Below are 15,106 nucleotides of genomic sequence, written 5' to 3'. Positions count from 1 at the left end.
ACTCAATAGAACGGTTTGTTTTCTACAAACGAGCCATTTTTAAGTTGTCTCCGCCTCTTTCTCAGTGTTTTAGCTGTCGTTTTTTCCAAATAAAACGGTGGAACACCATAATTTTCTATATGGATAGATAAATCAATCTATAATGTGGATTTCTCAACAATTATACAAAAGGATAAACATACAGTATATGCATAGTTCAAGCTTATAAAATCAATACAAATGTGTAATTATCAATAAGGTTGATTAGAGTGATTTATTTCACCAGGGAAAAAAAAAAACAACTTTGTTCAATACATAATATGTTACAAAATATAATTTGATAGTTAGTCATACTAACATTATGTCACATAAAAAGACATTCCTAAAAAAAAAAAAAGAAAACAAAAACATCCCCAGAATTTCTGTGGATAGAAAGATATTAACATAAAATTTGAATGACAGGAATATTTTAGTTTTGTGTTTTACAGCAGGAGATTAATCCATTATAGTAATTTGCAAGGATTTCACAGATCAGCGCCAGGGCTCTCCCATATTTCATCATCATACACATTAGAGGTAGCTGTGATTTTATCTGCGACTTTCAAATCAAGGCTGCGGCAGTCGCTGGCAGTTGTCTCCTCACCATTTTGGACGAAATCCCCTGCCAGCTGCTCACCACTCGCTGAGTCCACACGAGGATCCTCAGATTGTTCTGAGAAAGCTTGTTCAGTATGTAAACCCTGGCCATGACAGTTTTGTGGCAAATGCTGGTTAATTGCTGCAGCTTTAGTTGTTTCCAAATCCTCCCGATTGCCACTTTCTGCTGCTGTGACACTTTGTGCTGAACTTCTCTCTCCATCAACCTTAGAGGCAGACTCTTGCTCTGATGGCCTTTTCTGCCTCTCTTCACGCTCTCCACTTGTGATAGCTGGCGTAGCCCTGATCCCCTCCTGGAGCTGAGGTCTGCTCTCCAGGCCAAAGAAGTTGTTGCGGACAACATAGCGCACACACTGCAGGAGCACATTCCTCTCATGGCGGACATCTGTGGCAAGTAACTAAACAGAAAAGAGGAAAACAGCTGAGAAGATGTATTGCTTAGATAATACTCATTTAAATATCATTTTCTTTTCCCAATGCAAAAATCAGGTGAAATATGCTTATATATGTATAATCGCAGATGTGTCCTTACCATCTCAAGTAGAGTAGGAGAATGTTTCTGGAGCGTATGCTGGTGTTTACCACCCCTTCCTCCTCTTCCTCCTCTGCCTCCTCTTCCCCCTCTTCCTCTTCTGTTGTTAGGTGTGTAAGAGGCAGAGTTAGTCTGGTGGGCTTTGTTTGTTTCTGGTCCCCGTGAAGAGATTTCCATGCCTCTTCCATTCTGGGAGCTGGGTGGTATTGTATGTAGGAGAACCTGGTTTTCTTTCACAAGGTCTTTGGCTTTCTGAATAGCGATGGCTGAAACACAAGGAATAGGATGATAGGAACACTGGAAGTTAGTCATGTAGACTTTAAAAAGGGGCAATATGTAAGTATCATTTTTCAGATGTCTATCAGAGATTTCACCTGTACTCCTCTGCTTTTACTTTTAATAGATTAAGTATATTTACCGGATACTGTACTTTTACTTCAGCAGGATTTTGAATGCAGGGCTTTTACTTGTAAAGGAGTATTTTTACATTGTTGTATTGATGCTTATGTTTATGTAAAAGATCTGAGGTCTTCTTCCACCACTGATGACATGTCTCCACTGCCACATTTCACTCCCCCACTGACACACACCACCGCTGCATGCAAGACAAACACTCACCCTCTGGTTCTTCATCACTCTCACTCATAGAGCCGTAGTTTGCCACCAAGGAGCCCAGAGCTGAGCTCATCTGTTTAGGAGCCACAACCAGGCCACCGGCCTTGGGCTGAGCAGCTGGATCCTCTCTGTCAGAATCTGGTGGAACATTAAAAAAAGAATTGAAATATACAGTTGTCTGTGGAGTCTGTGGGTCAAAGACTTTGTGTTTTTAAGGTTGTATCTCCCACACAGCTCTTTCTACATGGATTGAAACGTTCTCAAATTAATACTGAAACTTGGCACTTAAATGCAGTAATCATTATTTCATTCACTTCATTATCATTATAAGTTGAATACGCTGAGACATAGATCCTGAAGAATTGAAGAACTGATTGTTGATAAAATACAGACAATATCAAACTTACAGCAGCTTCACTTAAACTAATGATGAAAACAATGACGCCCAAAATAAAATGATGGATGTGACGATGTACATCAGCTGACATATTTTAAATGATTCAATCCCTGCCTTTCATGTGGGACATGGTCTTGTTTAAATCCTTTTCCGTGTCGTCACCACACGGGTCACTCACCGTGGTCGCTGCTGGCCAGCGCTCCCAGTGGATCCACGTCCCTGCAGGTCTGGGAGAGTGGTGGAGGTCTCTGTGTAGCGCTGCTGTGCAATGAGTTTGGTCCTCGAGAATGTCGATCCTGGAACCCTCTGTTCCCCCAACCGCGACCTCGCCCCCGTCCTCGTCCCCGTCCTCTGCCTCTCATTCGGCTGTGAATAAAATAAAGGATTAAATTTAGATACAATCACTTCAGGCCTCATGTCACAGTAAATAAGGGCAAATAAATTCTTGTTTGTGGTTGCAATAAAAAATATTAACACATCAAATTTGTACATTTACCCAAACTGAGCTGTCTCTAGAACGCCGCCCGTCTCCTCCCGCACCTCCATCACTTTTCTCTTCTTTTCCATATTCTGAAGTGTCGGATAGTTCCTGGAAATATTAATGAAGTCGTTACATAACATCTCACATCTATGTAAAACAAAGATAATATGGATCATCTTACAATATAAAGTCATTAGTAGTTCAGATACTGACTTGCGCCTCTCCTCTCTCCATTTTGCAATCTCATCCGCTGTGTCCAGCTTGATTCTTTTTGCTCCTGGTGCATGGTTCTGTTGTCGGGGTATAAAACATGGGTGTGAGCAGATGACAACAGTGGGAGTCTTAGACATTGAATACATAATATTCAGCACTGACACAATGTTGTTTCACTTACATTTTTCCAGTGGATGCTGACTATTTTTTCATGAGCTGTGAAGCTGCAGTCAGGCACAGAGCACTGCGTGAGAGAGTTGATTGAAGCAGTCAGGAAGATGTGAAGATTCATCATCATCATCATCATCATACACAACATGGTCACAGTGGAGCTAAATATACTGCATCGGTTGTGATAAATTACCTTGACATGTTGAGACATGTGCTCATCATACTTCTCCTGGTTTTTGAAACCCCGGTCACAGGTGTCACAATAATGGGAATACTCTGGTTCTTTCTTATTTCTCTGCTGTGGGTTAAAGACAGAGCAGGTCACCACTGAGCGTACTGCAGCTCTATGACAACATCCTACCAATGCATGGACAGAATTTCATCTGACCTTTTTTCCATGGTTGCTGAGGGGCCCGTGATTCTGTCTCCCACCCTGATGCCATTCACGACCAAAGTTTTGACCTGAGGACATGACAGAAGTCAGAGGCATGACAGCGTTCTTCACAGAAACATTTACAGAGAGGAGCAACTTTTAAGTCCTGGAGTATCCTGGAGTTTGAGCACCATCAACAGACAAGACTATTGTATGGAATATTCACCGTATGGACGTTTAGGTCCATGGTTTCCACGACCTGGAGGGAAACCAAACGCTGGCGCTGCCCCGTGATGCCAGCCCGCCTGGGCTCTGTAGTCCCAGCTGGGCTCGGAGGGCGTCTCGCACCAGCTCCACATGTTGGGGTGGAAGCTGCTGGAGCTGGGCTGCTGCTGCTGGTGCTGCTGGTGCTTTTGGTGCTGCTGGAAGGGCTGAATGGTGTTGGGGGGAGGACAGCCGAAGTCCGGTGAAGGATAATGTCCGGGTTCATTCATTCTTCGAAGCCGTCCTTCACGTCGACAGTTTATCTAAAGTAAATCTGGGGTTTCTCTCGATGCTGTTCTCACATGTGCTTGTTTTGCTCTAGTCTATACATACGTACGTCACTTCCGCGAGAACAGGAAGAACATAAAAGAAACGAAAAAAGCCAAAATAGAAAATATATTAAATGTAGTTTTCAATAAAGTCATGACATTTCTGTAGAAAGTGTACATAACGTGCTCAACTACAACTTTGTCTTCTCTGTGATTTTACTAAAGGTGTCGTTTTTAAAAGCCGGCAGTTTTGCGATAACGTCTCGCGAGATTTAATGTAAAGCTCCACTTTGGTTGCCAGATTGAGGGGAAAAACCGCGAGGAAAATATTTACGCCTGAATATAAATGTCAGTAAGGTCCAGCTGCGGCCTGATGAGTAGTGAATAACAAAACCACTACATAAACCCTTTATGTACATATAAGGTGTCATAAACTAGAAGCCATTTGTTTACATCATACTTAAACTCTGTGTTGCTTTTTTTTTTTTTTGTAAATAAACATACATTTCAAATGTTACAAACATTATCGAAACACAAACAACATTGATAAGATATTAACTATTTTGGTAAACAAGAAAAAAAATATGTGGCGTGTCTTTAACCAGCTGAAATATCAATACTATCATAACTTTATGTCTGATAACGGGTGATGTCAGGTCAACGGACCTGGCAACCCAGCAGTTTCCTGCTGCTCTCTCTCGCCGCGTGCGTCAGACAGAGTGAGAGAAGAAGCGTGGTGAGTTTGAGAGAGACGTGATCGCTCCCTACGTAGAGACAACTTAAACTTTACCAGATAACCGAGCCGCTGCAAAAATGCTCGTGTTATTTGAGACCGCCGCTGGTTATGCGATATTCAAGGTATGTTTTCAGTTTTTGTTTCTTGCCATTCAAAGTTAATTTTACGCAGGAGCTACTTGAGCTAGCTTGGTTTAGCCTCGATGCTAGCTACCCACAGCTCATGGTAATTCACCAGTATGGAACATTACTGGAAATTAGCAAAGTGAAAAAATGTGGTCTTTTAATGTCTATTTAAGTAGATGAATGTGCAAATATGAGTTGTTTTGATCGTACGAGTGTTTTTGCTAAGATTAAGGTTAAGGTGAAGTTAGCAGTCTGTAGGCCTTGTAACCACGTGTGCACAGTGAACTGACTACTTCTCACAGCATGATAGTCACACGTGGAAATATAGTAGTTGATGGTGATACTGTGACATGATTATCACTATACGTGATCACTGTATATAAGAAATCCTATTTTTCTAGTGTGTTAAGACATTTAACTATCATTGTTGGATGTGTGCAGCCCGTCAGTGCTGATCCAACCTTTTTTAATGCATGACAACTAATTTTAAGTGTTTTGTTATATTTAAGGTCCTCGATGAATCCAAGCTGCAACAGGTCGACAGCCTGTACAAGGAGTTTGAAACTCCTGAAAAGGCGAACAAGATGTAAGTGTTAATGTGGCATTCAGTCACTCAGAGAAGCTGGTGCTTTATATGTTATCAGCAAGTTGTTGCTGATGCACAGTGGATATAATTTGACCTCACTTTTTATTTTATTTCCCCCCTTACCAGTGTGAAGCTGAAGCACTTTGAGAAGTTTCAGGACACAACAGAGGCCTTAGCAGGTAATGACATGTCTTTGTACACAAGTCGACTCCTGAGATCTGTGGTCTGTGATGTGTTTCTGTGTCTGATTAAAACATGAGGCATTTAACAGAATTCGTCACTACCACTGAGACCACACAGTTTCATATCAGCAGGTAGTTTAAGTTAGTTGTGACATTTATAACTATGACTTCAAACAGAATCTAGATTATATGGTAGATATTAGATTGACAGTGTTCTTTGTTTTGCATCAGTTTATGTGATGGACTGTTCTTAACTTCTGCCTCTCAGCTGCCACTGCCCTTGTTGAGGGAAAAATTGGCAAGAGTTTGAAGAAAGCGCTGAAGAAGGTCGTTGCCAAGGAGGCTCATGAGCAGCTGGCAATCAGTGATGCAAAACTCGGCGGAGTTATCAAAGTAAGTGACCCATCTTGTGTATGATCAACCTTCAGTGTCTAGGCATCGTTTGCGAGAGCTACGTCTCTAATGAGCTCTGGTTTTTACAGGAAAAGCTGGACCTGAGCTGTGTCCACAACACCGCTGTGGCTGAACTGATGAGATGCATCAGGAGCCAGATGGAGAGTCTCATCACTGGACTTCCACCCAGGGAGATCAGCGCCATGTCGTTGGGGTTGGCTCACAGGTGGGCACATAGATACAGTACTGTCTCAACACGACTGCTGCCTGTGATTACACTTGCTGTCTGAATCTTCCCTGTAGATTTCTCTCAGCATTCGTCACTACCACTGAGGCAACAGCGTAACTTGATGTAGAGCAACTGTAAATTATTAGTGTGAAGTGACTCACTAATGTCTTTTTTTTTTCCTGTTTCTCCAGTTTATCACGCTACAAGCTGAAGTTCAGTCCAGACAAGGTGGACACTATGATTGTGCAGGCCATTTGTAAGTTGTTTTTTCTTTTCATTTATGTGGGAAGATTAATTTCACAATGAAGTCATTTGACAAATATTTTCTTGATTGTATGGTTCATAAAATATTCATTTAATAGATATTTGTGCTTTTAAAAAGACTCTAAAATGATTAATTGCTTCACCTATAGTGATGACTGAGGTCTGCTGTCGTGCATGTGAATACGTAGTCTGATTTTAACTGTCCTGTGTCTTCAGCTCTTCTGGACGACCTGGACAAGGAGCTCAACAACTACATTATGCGCTGCAGGGAGTGGTACGGCTGGCACTTCCCTGAGCTCGGAAAAGTCGTCACAGACAACTTGGCTTACTGCAAAACCGTCCGCAAGATTGGTAAAAATAAATCTCAGTGATTTAGGGCTGCACTTCCACAATATTAGGAGACTTTCAAGAGACAGTAATAACAAGTGGTCAAAAGAGAGTCTGACTTTAAGTACCTATTATGGGTCATACATTTCCCATAATGCAACGCCAAGTTAACATTCCTGATTGGCTAAAAGTGTTTTTTGTGTGTCTCAAGGTGACCGCACGAACGTGTCCAGCTCTGATCTGTCAGACCTCCTCCCAGAGGAAATCGAGGCGGAGGTCAAACTGGCCGCTGAGATCTCCATGGGCACAGAAGTGTCGGAGCAGGACATCGGAAACATCAGGCACCTGTGTGATCAGGTATGCGCCTCTCGTTACATGTTCAGACCGCTTTTCATTGCACCGCCGGAGAGATCATGTGACAGTGGTGATGATGTTGACACTTGTCTTTATCCTGAAACAACTTATGTGGGTTTTCAGTCACTACCTCATCTGAACAGTCACGTGCCGGGACTCCTGTCTGTAACTAGTTATCTGATTGTTTATCTTCTTGCATTTGTAATTCAACGTGTTCCTCCGTTTTCCTCCCACAGGTGATTGAGATTACAGACTACCGCGCTCAGCTCTACGACTACCTGAAGAACCGAATGATGGCGATCGCCCCCAACCTGACAGTAATGGTGGGCGAGCTGGTCGGCGCCCGTCTCATCTCACATGCCGGTAAGTCCTGAAAAAGTAACCGTGTGAAAACCGACCGAGCGGTGATGATGACGACATTACGTCACTTTCCTGAAGACGACTGATGGTTTTAAGTCACTACCTCATCTGAGCTCGTATCAGACGTTCTCAACGGGCGGGTTCTGGTGAGAACATCAGGTTCACGCGTCTTCTGTTCACTCCGTCTCTAAGGTTCTCTCCTGAATCTGGCGAAGCATCCAGCCTCCACAGTGCAGATCCTTGGCGCAGAAAAGGCTCTGTTTAGAGCCCTGAAGACCCGCAAAGACACGCCCAAGTACGGTCTCATATACCACGCCTCTCTAGTGGGCCAGACCACTGCCAAGAACAAGGGCAAGGTGAGTTTAAAGCGCTTTTTTACAGTGGACTTTCTTCAATAAACATGTCTGCAATAAACTCATAAGCTCAGTCAGTGCACACCTTCAGTAAAGACCTGCAGTCCGATGGTCAGATAATAAGCACGGCTCTTGTTTTGGGATCAGATCTCCAGGATGCTGGCAGCTAAAGCGTCCCTGGCTATTCGCTATGACGCCCTGGGAGAGGACACGAACGCAGAAATGGGAGCAGAGAACCGGGCCAAGCTGGAGGCCAGGCTGCGGCAGCTGGAGGAGAAGGGAGTAAGTACAACGACACAAGAAATAACATTTAACATTCCAGGATCGTAAGTAATATCTAATGTAATCTACTTTTCTTTGTCTTTGTTTTAGATCCGAAGAATCAGCGGAACGGGCAAAGCAATGGCAAAGTCGGACAAATACCAGCACAAGAGGTGAGTCGTCACCAACGGCTCCTTTCCAAAGATGAAACATTTCCACGTTTATACAAAAGGTGTTAAATACATTCGTTTTTTCTCTACAGTGAAGTAAGAATGTACGATCCATCTGGCGATTCAACTATTCCCTCCACCTCGAAGAAAAGGAAGTTTGAGGAGGTAGAGGAGGAGGAGGAGGAGGAAGAGCCTGTAACGCCCGTGGTCAAAATGAAAAAGCCCAAAAAGGAACCAGTAACAGAAGGTGGGTGAATCTGGAGAGAACCCGATGCTTTGTCTTCATATCTGCACTGGGGGCTCATGATATTCAAGGTTGTGTCTCCATGTTTGTTTTGTTTTTTTTAGAGGAAGAAGCGGAAACATCAGCAGCAGCGGAGGAAACTCCCAAGAAGAAAAAGAAGAAGAAGAAGGACAAGAAAGCAGATGATGAAGCTGAGGAACCTAAGGAGGAAGAGGAGGAGCTAGCAGTAACAGAGGTGGGAACATCATTTTGAAGATGGTTAAATCAAGCGATTGCCACTGTTTTTATTCAGTATTTCTTTAACCGCTCACCTTTTTTCTCCCTCCAGTCTTCGGAAAAGAAGAAAAAGAAGAAGAAAAAGAAGGTAAAGGAAGAGGAAGAAGACGACGACTGAAAAGAGAGCAGTGTGTGCGTGTGTGTATATATTTTCTTTTAGTTTTTATGTCATTTTAGTTTTATGTTTTACGCATTTACATCTATTAAGGGTAATACTGCATTGTCTGTTTGTTGACATCAGAAAAAGACTTCCTTGTTTAAGGACAAAAAAATTATAATTGGCTCACGTTTTATAACTGAGGTTTATTACCAGTCATGAAATGAATGAATAATGTAAATCTTTTTTTTTTTTTTTTTTTTAAAGATGTTTAATGCGTTTGTAACCCATGTTCCTCCTTTGACAGAGTTTATGTTGATCTTTATTTGTGAACACATCTGTATCAGACATGTATCAAAATCAATGTACAGCAATGAATTGATGACATTTCCCAGTTCTCTTGTGACTGATCTTTCTATAGTCGGAGACTGTGAACATCCGCCCTGGTGAAATAAACATTTTTTTGCTTAATGTTGTGGTTTGATTGAATACACTGTCATTTTATTATCAAATCTTAAGTGAAATCTTCCTCAAACTGTTGACAATGATGCCGCATTACATTTACAAAGGGAGACTATATAACTTTAAAGAGGCAATAACATATAATGGACAAATCAATAAAGAAAAATAGAAATATGCACCTTTCAAGCACTATTGTAAGTGTAACTAATTTTAACAACTCCAACGATGGAAATTTGTGCATCATTACTACCTTCACATCATATCCTGTTATGTATAAAAATCTCTGGCTTCAAGAAAATATACTAATGTAGTGGTTCCCAACCTGTGGGTCATGAAGATAATGCAAGTGGGCTGACAAATCATTTGCAAAAACAATTTTGGTGAAAAAAGGTTAATTTTTAAAAATAAAGATAAAAATGCAAATAATGTTTTTAGATATTTTAAATTGAAATGAACTTAAAAAATGTTGATTTTTTTTTTTTTTAATATTAAGGCTTATCACTGTGATAAGCCACTGTGGAGCTTCCTACATGTTTCCCCTGCTTTCAGTTCAGTCCAGTTATTAAAATAAAACAAAATAAAAACTCTAAGAAAACATTATTTGGCCTCCATTTTGTCACAGAGTCAGGTGTAGGGTCATTTTTTTGATTTTCAAGTGGGCTGTGGGTTGGAAACAGCTGAGAACTGCTGCACTCTTGGCTTAAAAAGATAATTTAAAACGTTATACACATAATTAAAATCCTGTTTGAACACAAAACCCTTTACTCAACTCGTTTTGGTTTCTTACAGGTTCATTGAAAAGAGGAAAAGAGGCCAAAGGTGAAATCAGACTGTTAACACGGCCAGGCATTACTAGACGAGCACCGGCTCGCTGCAGTAAATCATCGATCGACTTCATCCGTGATCGACTGAGATGCCTTGCTCCGTACCACATGGCGTGACTGCACGACAAGGAGCAGAGTGAAGTCGTTCCTACCTTTACTACAGCCGGCGGCCTGATAGAGAAACACACGAGTCAGAACAATGTCTCAGTTACAGGCGAGGTTCTTCACTGAGAACAAAAGGTGAGCTCCGAGATTTTTCTTTTTCTTTTTAACGGAACAGAAAAGTAAAAACGTCAGGAGCGGCTAGCCGGCTGGCTAACTAGCTTTAACTTACAGTAAACAGTAGCGTTGTTATGAGACATCACTCTGCTTGTTCCCCCTCATTATCAAAGATATGACTGACTGCTTTCCTCATGTGAAGATTATGTTTTATACTGCGACTCATTTGGTAAATTAATCCATTAAATGTGGTTTCAATATGTTTGTAGGTATGTTGTAGATGATGTTCCCTTCTCCATCCCAGCTGGCTCTGAAGTGGAGGACCTCAGCAATGTTATCAACAAGCTACTGTTGGCTAAAGATGGTAAAATAATCTTTATTTATACTTGTAAATGTTTAACTTTTTCTGCCACACAATTCTCCAGCTGTTAAAACTGCTCATCCCTTTTTTCTGTGGAAACATATTGTCAAAACATAACATCAGGTTTTTAGTGTTGTGACATTTCTTTAAAGATATATTTTATTATTTTTAAACGTGCAGTCCAATGCATAAAGTTTTACTAATATTAGTCTTTGCTTAAGTAGTTGTCTTCCAGGATTTTTGTAGTTGTCTGTTATGCAAAGCAAAGCTAAAGTCTCTGAATACGTATGTGCTTTCCTGTTGTTTCTGCTGAGTCAAAATTAAATCAAAAGCATCACAAAATCTCAGTACTTATTTTTATTATTATTTTTCTTGTTTCCCACAGCGTCCCACAGTAAAGTGGAGTTCGACTTCCTGGTCAGGGGTCAGTTCCTGCGATCGTCGCTGTCCTTTCACATGGATACAGAAGGCATATCAACGGTATGACCGACCTGAGTGTCTGCTTTCTGTGTTTTGTCACTAATGTACAAACGGCAGCATAACAACTGAAGTGTGTGTGTGTGTGTTTATGTTTCAGGAAGATGTGGTGGAGATCGAGTATGTGGAGCGAATCACAGCTCCAGAGCCTGAGGAGTGTATGATGCATGATGACTGGATCAGCGCCGTAGATGCAGATTCTGAATGGTAAGATGACGGATGTCACTGGATGTAATTTGATAGTTTGGTTTGTGTCCATTTGTTATTTGTTATTATCTAATATCAGTGTCTGTGTGACGGAAACATGATGCAGTTTTAGTTTCATTGTGAATCGGAAATACACTACAGTCACAACATTGTTGTATTTTCGTGCAGGATCCTGACAGGGTCTTATGACAAGACGGCCAGGATCTGGTCCACGGAGGGCAAGGCGGTGATGACGGTGGCGGGACACACAGATGTAGTCAAAGATGTAGCCTGGGTTAAAAGAGGTGAGCAGGACAGAGTGGAGGACATTCGCTCTGTTGTTAATAATCACAACCTTTCTAAATATAAGTTCTCTGTGGATGTTCTCTCTGCAGACGGTCTGACGTCGGTGCTTCTGACGGCCTCTCTGGACCAAACCGTCCTGATGTGGGAGTGGAACTCTGAGAGGAACAAGGTGAAAGCCAGACACTGCTGTCGGGGACACACGGGGAGCGTCGACACTGTTGCCACAGACCCCACCGGCTCGAAGGTAAAGCTGGAGCGCAGAGAAAAACAGTCAGACAAAAACAGGCTTCGATTTACGTGTCTAATGTTTCTGTTGCTCCTTTTCAGTTCTGCAGTGGCTCCTGGGACAAAATGTTGAAAATCTGGTCCGCAGGTATGTGCCCAGAAAGATCGAACGACTGTTAAACGTTACTGAACAAATCTCTGTCAAGTGAGTGACAACCTCTTCCTCCGCTGTCAGTCCCCACAGATGAGGCAGACGAGGTGGAAGAAACTGCTGACAGACCGAGGAAGAAACAGAAGACTCAACAGCTGGGCCTGACCAGGGTGAGTGCAGACTCTGACCTCGCAATGATTCAAAACAGATATAAATTGATGTTAAAGCTCCATATTTTACACTCTTCCTGTGTTTTATTTCAAATGTTGATCCGTAAGATCAGTGTAGTTTTACATCTCCTTGATACTTTCACAGTTTTAATATAGAACCTAGACCTTTAAACATGCTGATGATACATGTGAAGGGATGTTCTAATGTTCTCACGCTGACGCAGACTCCCCTGATGACGTTGTCCGGGCACAATGAGGCGGTGTCCTCTGTCCTCTGGTGCGACAGTGAGGAAGTCTGCAGTGCATCCTGGGACCACACCATCCGTGTGTGGGACGTTGAGACTGGAGGAATGAAGACAACGCTGGTGAGAGAGACTGCCAAAGAAACAGTGACGACACATTGCAGAGGGTCAAAGCTCCGCTGATTCAGACCGAATGATTTTTACGCCTCTGCGCCGGCGACCGCTGACGTGCTCATATCAGCCGCTGTTTGTTCTTACCAAGGGTGTAACGATTCTCTCTCTGGTGTATTAATACCACTCTGTGCGTAGTATTTAAAAACGTTTTCTAGGCTACATATAATTTGGAAAGCCTGATGAACAATTTCATGATAATGTGATTTTGCTAAGTGTCCAACACTATTGCTTCAGCAGAAAGGTTTAGTAGATAAAAACATATAAAACAAAAGGTTGGTTGAAGCAGTTAAAACAGTGAGTGCTCACTGTATCCTCCTAATTTAATAGAAGCAGTGATCGTCACAGCTGTTTGTTAAAATGCTTTAGTGAAAATGTCACTCTTTATTTGGAAGTTCCCGTCATAGGCTGAAGTTTTTTGTCCTTTCCACAGACGGGCAGTAAAGTGTTCAACTGCATTTCCTACTCACCTCTGTGTCGACGCCTGGCCTCAGGCAGCACCGACAGACACATCAGACTGTGGGACCCTCGCACCAAAGGTACCACTCTCCTCGAAACACCACACACTTCCTCTTCCTGTCAAACATCATCCAACAGCGTGGTTATAAATACCTCCTCTCTTCTCCAGACGGGTCACTGGTGCTGCTGTCTCTAACCTCGCATACTGGCTGGGTCACCGCCGTCAAGTGGGCGCCTTCACATGAACACCAGCTGGTCTCCGGTTCCCTTGACAACCTTGTCAAACTGTGGGACACCAGAAGGTCTGTGCAGAACATAATCCACTGTGGACTTTGTTGAATTTCTGTTCTAAACACTGATCAGAAACATATTCCTGTTGGAATTAATTTATTTCTTTTAGTTGGTTTACTCCATGAATCTCCCACTTATCTGGTGTTTCTGCCACGTCAAGACAATTTGATTCACTTCATTTCCAGTAGCTAATGAGAGCAATGAGCTGGATCATTATCAACACAGTGTTCACTGTGTGAGACGGACGTCCTGTTCATTCCACACATCTGAGAGTAAACAGCTGACTGCCAGTCTGTCTGGAACAAGCTTCCTGTCTTTGTCAGAATAAAATACTGTGTGTTTATAAAACGATACTTCAAACCGCACCTCGACACTCAGGTGGAATCTCTTGTTTTTTGAGTCTCTTGAATCCGTTAAACTTTAGTGTGATAGGTTTGTTAAAGGCATCCACTGAGTAAATTTAACACATGCATGTTGTTATATTGTCTTCCAGCTGTAAGGCCCCTCTGTATGACGTGGCGGCCCACGAGGACAAAGTGTTTTGTTTGGACTGGACAGAAAGCGGGGTAAGACACTCCAGCTGTTCTCCTCAAAGACTTCAACTCGTCACGTGAAATCAGTGTATATAACTTCACTTCCTGTCTCTGTCGTCTCTTTGTGTTTCCAGCTGATGTTGAGTGGAGGAGCAGATAACAAGCTGTACACCTACAGATACTCAGCCTGTCGGACAGATGTGGGGGCGTAGGCCAGGAGTTCACATGGACTGCAGAGCCATCACCACGGACATAAGAATGGACAGACACACAACATCAGTGACAATTAGATGAAGGCAGCAGTGATTTAGTATTTTGTACTGTACAAACTTTGCTCGCTTTATTCTTTTGCTGTCCTGGTTGTTTTAACCCCCTCAGTTTATACACATATTTTCTTACGGGTTGTCTTTGTTTTCCTGTAACCCAAAAAAAACAAAACAAAAACAAATTATAAATTCATTTTGTCTCCTAAAATGTCGTCTGTCTCTTGAACTTTATTTTTGTGATATTTTGATAGTGGTTCTTAGTTTATAACCTTGTGTTTGTCATATACCTTCACCAAGCTCTTTATGAGAAACACCTGTACACCTGCTAATTCATGCAATTATAATTCAATAATGTGGTCTCCTGCTGGGATTTTTCTTTTTTCTTTACTTTAATTAAACATCCAAAGACCAGTTACATCATTCAAAATGTCTTGTCTATTCACTGTTTTGACAGTGGTGTGATTTTAAACCAGTTACAATTTTTAACTGGTTTTCCTTATCAACTTCCTCATGTTTAAGGACAACAAAAGCAAAAAAAAAAAAACTGTTGTCTGGTAAATAACTGGAGACTTTATTTCTCCTCAAACAGGTTTGACCAGAGATGTGATGAAACTAAGAGCTCTCACTCTGCACGGTCATAACATACTACCATTTCAAAGTAAATAGAGTCTCTATGGAAGCCTACAAAGGAGTATAAGCGCCATGGATGAGAAAAAAAAAATTAATCATGCACTTCGAGAAAAAAAGGAGAAATATTGATATTAAAGTTTAAAAGATCTCACGCCGAAGTATCCCATAATTTAAATGCTAATTTTATCTCATAATTGTGACTTTCTTGCATAAGAGTCCGCTTAA

At 41.8% G+C, this 15,106-nt stretch overlaps 3 protein-coding genes and 3 non-coding genes across 6 annotated transcripts; 5 read left to right on the top strand and 1 right to left on the bottom strand.

The window, feature by feature from the left end:
- Positions 1-234: 234 nt before the first annotated feature.
- On the bottom strand, positions 235-4,010 carry nufip1 (nuclear FMR1 interacting protein 1). The gene is made up of 10 exons (XM_056370525.1): positions 3,645-4,010; positions 3,434-3,507; positions 3,239-3,343; positions 3,056-3,118; positions 2,875-2,951; positions 2,677-2,769; positions 2,359-2,546; positions 1,787-1,921; positions 1,169-1,434; positions 235-1,034 (listed from the first exon to the last, which is right to left on the bottom strand). The coding sequence occupies exons 1-10, from the start codon at positions 3,910-3,912 to the stop codon at positions 504-506; spliced, it is 1,800 nt and encodes a 599-aa protein (XP_056226500.1). The 5' UTR covers positions 3,913-4,010; the 3' UTR covers positions 235-503.
- Positions 4,011-4,655: 645 nt separating this feature from the next.
- Positions 4,656-9,379, top strand: nop58 (NOP58 ribonucleoprotein homolog (yeast)). The gene is made up of 15 exons (XM_056370483.1): positions 4,656-4,809; positions 5,322-5,398; positions 5,525-5,577; positions 5,849-5,973; positions 6,063-6,199; positions 6,394-6,458; positions 6,683-6,817; positions 7,005-7,150; positions 7,384-7,510; positions 7,700-7,863; positions 8,008-8,142; positions 8,233-8,294; positions 8,384-8,538; positions 8,640-8,770; positions 8,864-9,379. Exons 1-15 carry the CDS (start codon positions 4,765-4,767, stop codon positions 8,927-8,929), a joined length of 1,623 nt encoding a protein of 540 aa, XP_056226458.1. The 5' UTR covers positions 4,656-4,764; the 3' UTR covers positions 8,930-9,379.
- Positions 5,613-5,700, top strand: LOC130165858 (small nucleolar RNA SNORD70). The gene has a single exon (XR_008827038.1). It is a non-coding gene; the product is annotated as a small nucleolar RNA SNORD70 (small nucleolar RNA).
- LOC130165860 (small nucleolar RNA SNORD11B) lies at positions 7,210-7,293 on the top strand. Its single transcript, XR_008827040.1, has one exon. It is a non-coding gene; the product is annotated as a small nucleolar RNA SNORD11B (small nucleolar RNA).
- Positions 7,544-7,626, top strand: LOC130165861 (small nucleolar RNA SNORD11B). Its single transcript, XR_008827041.1, has one exon. It is a non-coding gene; the product is annotated as a small nucleolar RNA SNORD11B (small nucleolar RNA).
- Positions 9,380-10,277: 898 nt separating the features above from the next.
- wdr12 (WD repeat domain 12) lies at positions 10,278-14,459 on the top strand. Its single transcript, XM_056370506.1, has 13 exons — positions 10,278-10,434; positions 10,683-10,777; positions 11,160-11,254; positions 11,352-11,458; positions 11,627-11,742; positions 11,833-11,987; positions 12,071-12,116; positions 12,204-12,289; positions 12,514-12,654; positions 13,136-13,241; positions 13,331-13,463; positions 13,946-14,018; positions 14,120-14,459. Exons 1-13 carry the CDS (start codon positions 10,394-10,396, stop codon positions 14,195-14,197), a joined length of 1,272 nt encoding a protein of 423 aa, XP_056226481.1. The 5' UTR covers positions 10,278-10,393; the 3' UTR covers positions 14,198-14,459.
- The last annotated feature ends 647 nt before the right edge of the window (positions 14,460-15,106 follow it).

Source organism: Seriola aureovittata, chromosome 24 (genome assembly GCF_021018895.1).
Source record: "Seriola aureovittata isolate HTS-2021-v1 ecotype China chromosome 24, ASM2101889v1, whole genome shotgun sequence".
NCBI classification, from domain to species: Eukaryota; Metazoa; Chordata; class Actinopteri; order Carangiformes; family Carangidae; genus Seriola; species Seriola aureovittata.
Note: the sequence above shows the minus strand (reverse complement) of the source record. Positions and strands in the feature narration are given on the sequence as shown.

Bases quoted from the DNA above. Each gene is read 5' to 3' on its own strand.
- nop58 (XM_056370483.1), top strand. From the start codon at position 4,765: ATGCTCGTGTTATTTGAGACCGCCGCTGGTTATGCGATATTCAAG. The intron at 6,459-6,682 runs GTAAGTTGTTTT...CTGTGTCTTCAG, and splicing joins TATGATTGTGCAGGCCATTT to CTCTTCTGGACGACCTGGAC. The intron at 8,143-8,232 runs GTAAGTACAACG...TCTTTGTTTTAG, and splicing joins GGCAGCTGGAGGAGAAGGGA to ATCCGAAGAATCAGCGGAAC.
- wdr12 (XM_056370506.1), top strand. From the start codon at position 10,394: ATGTCTCAGTTACAGGCGAGGTTCTTCACTGAGAACAAAAG. The intron at 11,255-11,351 runs GTATGACCGACC...TTTATGTTTCAG, and splicing joins ATACAGAAGGCATATCAACG to GAAGATGTGGTGGAGATCGA. The intron at 12,117-12,203 runs GTATGTGCCCAG...CTCCGCTGTCAG, and splicing joins GTTGAAAATCTGGTCCGCAG to TCCCCACAGATGAGGCAGAC.
- nufip1 (XM_056370525.1), bottom strand. From the start codon at position 3,912: ATGAATGAACCCGGACATTATCCTTCACCGGACTTCGGCTGTCCTCCC. The intron at 3,508-3,644 runs GTGAATATTCCA...TCATGTCCTCAG, and splicing joins TGGACCTAAACGTCCATACG to GTCAAAACTTTGGTCGTGAA. The intron at 3,119-3,238 runs GTAATTTATCAC...TCTCTCACGCAG, and splicing joins ACATGTCTCAACATGTCAAG to TGCTCTGTGCCTGACTGCAG.